Consider the following 10,474-nt stretch of genomic DNA (forward strand, 5'->3'; position numbering starts at 1 on the left):
CAGTTACTTTTTCAAGGCAAGGTCACAAAGAAAGTAATGTTCTGGTAGTGACAGCTGCTGTGTCAGTTTTCCATAAATTTTCATAACAGCTCTTAGTTAAAGTACAAATACCAAGGCAGCTCAAAGATAGATGTTCCTACTGATTTCATGGTGATAGATATTTTTCAGTTATTGACATATATTTTGTCAAATCTGTTAACAGTCTTTGTTGTAGTTAGAAAAAGGAATTGAACAGAGACCTGAACTGCAATGGGCCACTTTTTCAGTTCATGCCTGTATCCTTTCCAGCTCCCCCTCGTCGCTGCATATATACACTCAACAGGAAAAGGACAACATACATATCCATATTTACTGTATATAAAAATACAAATCCTCAAACACTCTTTTTAAGGTATCAGAATTAGTCTATGTCATCTTTCCTTTGCACCTTTGTTGGCTTATTGGCTTATTAAACTGATTTCTGGAGTTCAAGCCAATAACATAAAGCAATATCAATTAATTACCTTTATCCACAAAACCTTCTGTTGGTTCCACAGCTGAGTATTAAACGACTGTTTCTGCAAAGAAGAGAGAACAGTCATTAATTAGCCTTCTTTGTTGATTTCTTAAAATATGTTTAAATTTGGTATATTATGAGGAAACCAAGCTGAACAGAGAAAGTTAAACATCATTTAATTTTCTATGTGTCACTGAAGGCACAAAAATATCTGTATTTTCTTTATCTATAGCTTTTTTCTTTAATTTCAGCATCTATCTATACGGAACGATTTATGGGTCTTCCTGTAGAGTCCGATAATCTTGAGCACTACAAGGTGAGAATTCTGTATGTGTTGATCTGAATTTGAATCACACTTCCATGGACAAGTAGAACTGTGAAGAAAGAAAATGACCCACCAAGTCTCATAGTGACAGTCCTGTAGTAGCTAAGCTACCGCTATGAAATTCTTATCTCCACAATGAATTGTGGTTTTGTATTTATAAAGCCCAAAAATGCTAAATTGAAATCCTTATTTTCTCACTTGGACAAGTCAGACAGTTCTATCAGTGCAAACCATTAGCCTAGGAAAGAACTCAAGTGAGAGAGAGGCACTACATATCAAATATGTTTCTGATAGCGTAGAGATGCTTGTGATAGTAAGCCAAGCTGCAAGCCAAACTTGCCTGTGTAGATTCACAGAATCATAGTTTGGAAATAACCTCTTAGATCCCAGTCTAACCACTAACCTATCACTGCCAAGTCCACTACTAAACCATATCCCCAGTGCCACTTGTACACATCTTTTAAATACCATCCAGGGATGGTGACTCAACCACTTCCCTGGGCAGCCTATTCCAATGCTTAAAAACTCTTTCCATGAAGAAATTTTTCTCATATCCAATCTAAACTTCCTCTGGCACAATTTGAGGCCATTTGCTCTTATCCTGTCACTAGGTGCCCGGGAGAAGAGGCCAACCTCCACCTGGCTACAGCCTTCTTTCAGGTAGTCGTAGAGAGCTACAAGGTCCCCCCTGAGCCACCTTTTCTCCAGGCTAAACACCCTCAGCTGCTCCTCATATGACTCACTCTCCAGACCCTTCACCAGTTTCACTGCCCTCCTCTGGACAATCTCCAGAACCTCCATATCTTTCTAGTCATGAGGTGTCCAAAACTGAACACAGGATTTGAGGTGTGGCCTCACCAGTGCCGAATACAGAGGAACAATCAATTCCCTAGTCCTGCTGGCCACACTATTTCTGATACAGGCTAGGATGCCTTTGGCCTTCTTGGCCACCTGGGCACAGGCTGGCTCATGTTCAGCTGCTGTCAACCAACACCCCCAGGGCCTTTTCTGCCAGGCAGCTTTCCAACCATTCTTACCCCCGCCCTGTAGTGCTGCATGGAGTTGTTGTGAGCCAAGACCAGGACCTGGCACTTGGCCTGATGCAGCTTGTTCAGATGCCTCTGCAGAGCCTAATATATAGATATAGATATAGATATAGATATAGATATAGATATAGATATAGATATAGATATAGATATAGATATAGATATAGATATAGATATAGATATAGATATAGATATATGTATATATATATATATGTGTGTGTATATATATATATGTGTGTGTATATATATATATGTGTGTGTGTATATATATATATATGACTTCTGTTGTAATCTCAGATTGGTATGAAGTCACTGCTGTCATTATTTTGTCAGGTCAACTGTTTGATTGTTTTTCTACAAGGTAATGAAAACCTTTTAGCAATGTGAGTGAGTGATTTAAATTGAAGTTGCTGAACTATTCAATTTTCCTCTCAACAGAATTCAACTGTGATGGCAAGAGCAAAGAATTTCCAAAACGTGGAGTATCTTCTCATCCATGGAACAGCAGATGGTGAGGTTTGCAAATGGCAGAACAAACACAGAGCCAGAATCACTTTGTTTGAAAAACATTAAGCATCTATCTGTGCCTTTGATTAGGGTCAGTACTTAGATCTTTGGTAGATTTCCATACCACTTATTATAAGATGCTTACTCATTCTTAGTAATGTCAGTTGTATCACTTGATAATTAGTGGACACAACTTAATGCACTATAACTTTATGTTTTGTGGTATTTACACATTTCAACAGCCAATCTCTTTTTTTCCTTTTTTAGATAATGTACATTTTCAGAACTCAGCACAAATTGCAAAAGCTCTGGTTAATGCACAGGTGGATTTCCAGGCAATGGTAAATAACAGACTATTCATTTTGAACAGTGGTTCATAACTTTATCAATAAGCTTATCTGACATTTGGCAATATTTTAATAACCCAGTTCAACTGAACATGCTTCAAAATCTGGCAATTGCTAGTGCATTTGTTACTCTTCATAAAAACAATTTCTCAATTTCTTCCCCAAAGGATTTGCCTGCACTTTTTTTTGCCTTACCCTTTGGATGCTAGCAGGATTTCCCTTTTGTCAAGAATAACTTGGAGGCTTTTAAAATGAGCCAGGGAAAAGAATAAGAATCCAGCCTCCTTATGAATGTTGTTGATAGCTAGTAAAGGAGATGAAAAGAGCTGGCTTCTGGGGACAAAATCTCACTGATTCTGATAGATTTTATCTTGAACTGGATTTGCCTGCCACAGGCATGAGGTGAAACAAGCAAAAAGGGTATAAGGTATCCAAAAAGTATATTCAGGATCAGGAAAATAAAAGTTCTCTGAAAAACTTGCTTGGGGTAGCAGACAGAGAGAGAACCACATAGGCAAGAGGTTACAGGATAGAAAGGAGGAATGAGTAGGGGGAAGGTAGTTCTGACCTACATGCTGACCTCTGCTTCTAAACCTTTTTTCTTACACTGGCCTTCTGCTTGAGTCCAGTTTCACAGGGCCGTGAACCCCCAGAAAAGGGATCACACATCTCCCTGTACTTGGGGTTTGTAGGCCCTTTTGTGTATTTTCTGCCTCCTTCACTAATATTGAGCAAACCCGAGTTATTCCTTAAGCATCTGGAATACTGTATGGAGTTGTAGTCATCCTGGTTCAGCTACAGTGGAATGGCAGATATTACTGAGAGTTAACATAATTTATATATGTATTTTATTTCCAGTACACTATTCACTATGTTCATGGCTCTGCTGTAATATTTGTATATTACAATATTTGTATATTAGGATATTTTTAATAGAATTCAAAAACAATTTAACTGAAAGTTTGTTGCTTAGAGCCCAGTATTTATTCCTAAGCAAGACTATGACCCCTATTGCCCAGGCTATGCAGCAGGTCGAGGACTTTTCAACCCTAAGGGCATCTCAAAGCTCTTTCGCCTGGCTTGATACAACCGACTTGTAAGTACTGAGGCAGTAACACCTACTCTTAGGTTACAGAAGGTTTAGAAACTTTTTTCATCAAGAATATTGGGAAAATATGAAAATATCTGACAAAAATTTTCAAGTCTCTCTGTTTTCTTGTGGCATTCACTTTCTCTTTTATGGTAAGAAAATACATTTCTTATATTGCTTAACTCTTGCAGAATTGAAAACATAACATAGGAGGTTTATGTTTTGGTTTTTTGGGTTTTTTTCAGTGGTATACTGACCAGAACCATGGAATTCCCGGGCTTTCCAGCAAACATCTCTACACACATATGACCCACTTCCTAAAAAAATGTTTTTCTTTGTCTGAATAAGAAGGCTATTCAGAGCATCCTAAGGCATCTGAGACATCTCTGGGAGAATGCAATGGTAACAGTGCCCAAGTTATATAGTTTTCAGGTGAATTGATAGCAGGAACTTTGAAGTTTTAAACTCGATGTTTACATCCACTTTGGATATTATATATTACCAAATGTTATGGAAATACATGTTTTGACACATGTAACACCTGTTTGATAGAATAAATAAAATCAGAATGTAAAATGTCGTGTGCATTTATTGCCAACTTGCTTAAACTTACATTCTGTAGTCCAAAGAAAGGTGTTTTGTTGCAAAGACACACTGTCAGATTAATATGCTTGCATTTGTTAACTATAACTGTAAAATGGGAAAGGACAAAGAAAGCAGTACAAGTACCTAATTAGCATCCTAACAAGAACCAGTTTCTCAAAATTCATTTCCAATTTCTTGAAAAGAATCCAAGCGGGGATAGCTGAAGTTTGGACACTTTTTGAGAGTATTGAATGCTGTGTTCAAATTTTATTCAACTCTTATTTGAAACCTTGATTCTGCAAAACTCTCAGTGTTCAGGTTTAAACATGAAAGCAGGACATTCATGATAACTATTTTATCTCAGTGTTTTTTCTCCCTGTATTCAAAATATGCAAGCCATATTAGCCTGTTTTTAATCCCTAATCTTCACCTCAGCATTCAAATTAATCTCAGTGTCATTCATCCCAGACTGAAGGGGAAGGATCAAAGGATTATGCAAGCTTTCTTTGCTTTGTTTCCAGTGAAACTATTTTAGGGGGTCTTTTAAAAATGATAGAAGCTAATAATGATTGGAATACTTGTATTCTTTTGATTAGTAATTAAATCAGTCCTGTCATAATATAAGAATATTAACCAGATAATTGGCAAGAGATCCATTGTAGATTAGATGATTCCTTTGTCACATGTTTAAAAAATTCTGAGGTAGCCTACTGCATAAGAATCATGGTCTGTCTAACACAATATCTCATCTCTGCTATTACTGGGAGTACAAAATAACCTGAAAAAGATTGTGTTGCCTTCCTACAAAGCAAGCTGCTTCCTAACTCTGTCAGAGATCAGTTGCTGCTTCTTTGTGGAAAAGCAAGGGGTTTCATTTGACTTTCTTGACAAAAACATGGGGCTTAGCCAAAATAATTAAAATGTGGAAGTGATTTGCTATGTAACAGCTTCCTTCGTTTGTTAATGGCAATATCAAATCTGATTTTCCACACATCAGAACATTCCTTAGATACATCTTTATGTAAATGTAGTTGCCAAGCTGTTTGTAATGGTTAAATTATACTTTGATGGGAACTCTTCAGAAAATACTCAATTAGTTCAGGTTTTTTTGGAAACGCTGCCAATTATGTGACGTTAATGAGCTTTTTGTTGGTAATGTAATTAAAATTCAACTCCTATAATGGCTAAAGGAAAAATTACAGCTCTAAGAAAGTTAACATTAAGCAAATATAACATGAAGTGGGGCTAATTAGATGTTGATTATATGGTCCTATGTGCATTTGCTGCACACAACAGTAGTCTCAGAAATGTGATTATCTTACAAATAAGGAATACAATTCAGTTGAAATTACTGAGATTTAACTCTGAGTTTCTTATATTGATACAGCACAATGGAAATCATCACAACACTGTGGTGAAAGAGATAAAAATCTTATCCCAGATGCTTGAAGCTTTAAGATACCTGAATATGTCAATGGCAACCCAGAGCAATTTTCAAAAGAGCATGGTATTGATCTCACATAAATATCAATATATTAAGTTCTCTTTCAATTTCCGCACCTTTATTTTATTTATTCTTTTGAAAATCCTATAAGCTCTGGAAATATGGGCAGATGACTTGGCCCTTTGTGGATACTATGAGTAGTAGAATGATGCAATGTGTTGTTCACACCCAGCCCACAGGTCTGTTGTCAGAAGCTTCTGGAATTATTTGGAATAAGGGACATTTCAAGAAAATCTGTGAAATAAAATAACAGAAGGTACCACTTTCTCAAGGTGTGGGTTAGCTGTTTCATTATTAATCTGCCCTGAAGTCGTTTCCTAAGGCAATCAGAGTACACATCTTTCAAACTGTCCACAATGTAGCTTTAGGTAACACTTGTGGGGATAAAAAGTGAAAGGAAAAAAAAAAGTGAATCTTTCCTTTGTTGTTTTTCATGGTAATTTCTTTGCCTTACACAGTGTTCTCACCAAGGAAAGGGAATATGTCTCCAGTAGAGTGTGACATTTACACTGAGTTGCTGAAATAATGTCTAACCTGAAAGCTTTATGATTGAGCAACCATGTGTTTTGATGACCTAGGATGCTGTGAGTGTCAAAGAAACCCTCTTGAAAACATAATACAATATCAAGTTGCTGCCTGGCCTGTGCTAATGACAGATAATATTGCAGTCAATCTTAGAAATGGTGCCGAGCACCTCAAACCTGCCCTTGCAGTATCACAGAATCACAGTATGGTCAGGGTTGGAAGGGAAATCTGGTGGTCTACTTATCTCACTTCCCTGTTGAAGCAGAGCTACCTACATCCGGGAGCCCAGGACTTTGTCCAGATGTCTTTTGAATATGTAAAAGAATAGACACTCCACACAACCTCTCTGGGCCACTGCTGTCAGTGCTTGGTCAGCCTCATGGTAAAAAAGTGTATGTTCAGACAGAACATTCTATGTTTCAGTTTGTGCCTGTTGCCTCTTGTTCTGTTACTGGGCATCACTGCAAAAGAGCCTGGCTCAGTCTTCTTTAGACCATCCCTTCAGATATTTATACACAGTGATAAGATTCTCCCAAGCCTTTTTTTTTTTCTCTAGAAAGAGAACTTTTTCTGTTCTGCATAGTTATCTACAAACACAGTCCATGTTAAAAGCATTACCACAAACATTCACTGGACCTTCAATAGCTGAAGGTGAAAGGGCTTGTCCTGAGGCATCAAGCTGAAGCTAACAAAGTATGTTTAAGGGTTAGCCTTATATATGAATAAAAAGTATATACAACTATGCTGCAGACATAGAATATGGTGTGTAAGAGCAAACATTGGGACACAATTTGAATTTAAGCTAAGCTCTTATGGCAAGTTTTCTGAGCTGATGAATGAATGTCCTCACAGTTTAGCTGCCCACTTTAAAATGTTTTAGAGGATCTGGTTTTCAGAAAATGCTGAGTATTTTCTGCTCTTCTTTTGGCTTTTGAATAATATTTTCACACTTCAGATACCCAAACACACCACTTCAGACCATGAAACTTAAGTCTTCAAATATCTGTCATATAAACAAGGTATACAAGCCTCTGAAGATTGGACATAGTTTTTCTGAATTAAGTAAACAGGCCCTTGATAAATAGCCACAAATACAGTTGTTTACAAGTCAGTTACTGTAAATCTTCTTTTGCTTTTATAAGATAAAAATAGAGCAGAAAAGTAAAAATTGCTTTATTCTAGGAGCTGAAGTGTACATAAATATTAGAAAGCCACTGATTCCACTCCAAACCTGTTTGCATCATCTACGTCATTTGCGCTGAGTGTGCTGTACATATCAATGAACGTGCAATCCTCACACTTCAAATGTGGAGCTACGTGGTTCGCTTCACTTTGGATTACTGCAGCTGCAAAGAAGAAAAGGCCTGAAGAGAAATTTACTAGAAAATCTAGTAAAACTCCAGCCAGGTTCTAGAATATGGTTGGTGTTACACTCATTTTACTCAGACATCAAGTCAAAATCAGACTGCATTCAATACTTTCCAGTTTGCCAGTCAGTTCCAATTACAAGGCACAGCTGTTTAGAACATTTTATAGAGTCATTTGAAGGCTCTATATTTAATCTGAATAATTCATAGTGTTTGCTAAGAGCATTTGGTATTACTTTCAATTATGAACATTGTCTTCTCAGAATGTAAAATAACTAGTACATATTTGGCCAGCTCTTCTGCTTGCGCAAATTGATGCAGCTCCATTGACTTGCAATGGAATGATTCCAATTTAGTGAGTAGACAGTGGGCTACAACATGGTTACAATAGCTGTCTATCCTGAGGTACAAACCAGTCAGCATCCATGGAGTTGCATGCTGTGGACAGGCTTAGAGACCCTAAATTAATCCTCCATGTCAGAAAGTCGTTCTTGCTCTCCAAAGGGTAGCCATGGAGTTGTATATATACCTAGGTACACATTTGTGTGTTATGCACAACTACACATGTATGTATACAACGTCGTTTCATGTATGCATGTATTTACACAGATATTCTTCCTATATTGATTGCACTAATTCTCAGAAGGCTCTTTTGGCTGAATATCATCTAGCAAGGATAGGAAAATGGAAGGGGCTGCAGAGCCCAGCCCTCTGAACTCAGAGTTGACAAGGGTAGGGAGAGAATGCTTTCTGTGCAATATAAGAAAGTGAAGGGTATGGGCCTGTAGTCATATACCAAGATACATCCTCCTCCCTTTAGACATGGAATGGATAATAATATAATAACAATAAATATGCAATGAAAAAATACACAGAAAAATTTGAAGGGGTCACTTTTTTGAAAGCATTTGATAGGGATTTTTTACTTTTTACAGTCAAAATTCAGCAAGTTCTTAATTCATTAAAATGTTCAAATCTTGACAATTTGAATTTTAAGTTATTTTTTCTTGTACCAGCAGTTAAAGAGTTGAGAGAAACATCCTGAAAAATTATTATGTTCAGAGTGTGCTAGCCAGTTATAACAAATAGATTGATCCTATTTTTCTGAAAAGCCATGTCAACTGGAATTGTCACTGCTAGAGCATCAGGTTCAGTGTGCATCTGCTAAGAATTCTGCTTCTTGTTTTAATTCTTCCATAACTTTCCCTGCAGAGATTTTGTCCAGTGAGTGCAGTACACTGTCCTGAATAACAGACATTACCAGGTACTGAGATGATGGTGCAGGAAACGGATCAACTCCAAATGCAGTGAACCAAAGATACAGATTTTTTAAGGACTCCAACTGAATCTTGAAACATGACACTTTCCTGAAGGCAGGTCACTTTCAGGTTCTGTCTCTTAGTCTGACTCAAAGTTTTGTCTCATATGAGGACTATGATATAGAGGAGAGTGAGGTTGCCCTTGATTTTTGCTAAGAGCTGCCAACTAACTACTGTATTTTACAACGTGAGAGGAAAAAAACTGAGTACCTATGCATATGTCATACACTTGATGTAATTTTCTGCTTCTGTTTGGTAGCTCTTGTTTGCTGTGCTCTTGAAGTATTTACTGTAGACTCGGTTTTGGCAACAGAAGGTTGCATGATTCTTGGTGGCAGTTCACTTCTTTCCTGTACTTTTTATTTTCTGTGTATCACTTGAAAAACAAATAACCAGTCACCTTCTAAATTCTACATGATATAGCCTCTCTAACAACCTGCCCAACCAGGTGCACTGAGGTGCTCTGTTTCATACTTTTTTCTGGAATCATTCTACTGTAAACAGGGAACTCTATATGACACAAGAAAATAAACTGAACTAAACAAAAAGAGAAAAACTGTCTGTTTCCTGGAGGAAAAGACATCATCTCACAATCTGTATTGCCTGTTTAGAAAGCTAAGTGTCTTTAACTGAGGGTGTAGAGAGAGAGCTGTAGCAATCTAAGTCAAGCATATGTGTGCGTCCTCCTGGAGCAGAGCCGGTCTAAAGGGCCCTTTGATCCCCATCTGCTGCGCTGCCGGGGAACTGCAGGGTCGCGCAGCGTGGCCTTCGCAGGAGGCGCCGGACTGACCGGCTCCATGGACACACCGTGCCTCGAGGATGTGGTGCTGGGCTCACATTTAGACTTTGATGTTTCATCCCCTACATAACGCTCATAAACTTGAAATAGAAAGTAGATTAAAAAATAATTCTGAGATAAAGACAGCAAAGTATCTCAGTGACATCAGCATCTCATGAAAATAAGTAGATTTTGGGGTATGAGATTGTTTGGCCCCATCAGCACCATGTCTTAGACATTACACAGTTGTGTGCCTAGGGAAGGTTGGTGTATGGAGATGGTAATTCTGCTAATTTCAAACAAAAAATTATGAAAAGCCAAGTTTAATAATTATGTATGCAAGTTTGTATATTCTATGTCAATCAATGACTGGGAATACATGACTTTGAACGGATGTAAAAATACAATTAGAAGCAGGAAGAAAGAGGACATGGGTAAGAGAACATGTGGAAAAGAGAGGGAAAGAAGTAGTAATTAAAAACAAATGGGTAAAATAAGGCTCTCAAAAATGACTGAACGTACAAACAGAAGGCAGTGATGAGAGGAACCAAAGCTGTGCACTTAAATTTGTAGCAGCAGTATCAG

At 37.6% G+C, this 10,474-nt stretch overlaps 1 protein-coding gene across 1 annotated transcript in view; it reads left to right on the plus strand.

Moving 5' to 3' along the window:
• Window positions 1–4,998, plus strand: part of FAP (fibroblast activation protein alpha) — a 40,399-nt gene extending 35,401 nt beyond the window's left edge. Inside the window, exons 23-26 of the mRNA XM_032693106.1 lie at window positions 748–812; window positions 2,306–2,378; window positions 2,642–2,715; window positions 4,057–4,998. Of these exons, the coding sequence (XP_032548997.1) occupies window positions 748–812; window positions 2,306–2,378; window positions 2,642–2,715; window positions 4,057–4,158 (314 nt within the window). The 3' untranslated portion in view covers window positions 4,159–4,998. The remainder of the gene's footprint in view (window positions 1–747; window positions 813–2,305; window positions 2,379–2,641; window positions 2,716–4,056) is intronic.
• Window positions 4,999–10,474: the final 5,476 nt, after the last annotated feature.

Source organism: Chiroxiphia lanceolata, chromosome 7 (assembly GCF_009829145.1).
Source record: "Chiroxiphia lanceolata isolate bChiLan1 chromosome 7, bChiLan1.pri, whole genome shotgun sequence".
NCBI lineage: Eukaryota > Metazoa > Chordata > Aves > Passeriformes > Pipridae > Chiroxiphia > Chiroxiphia lanceolata.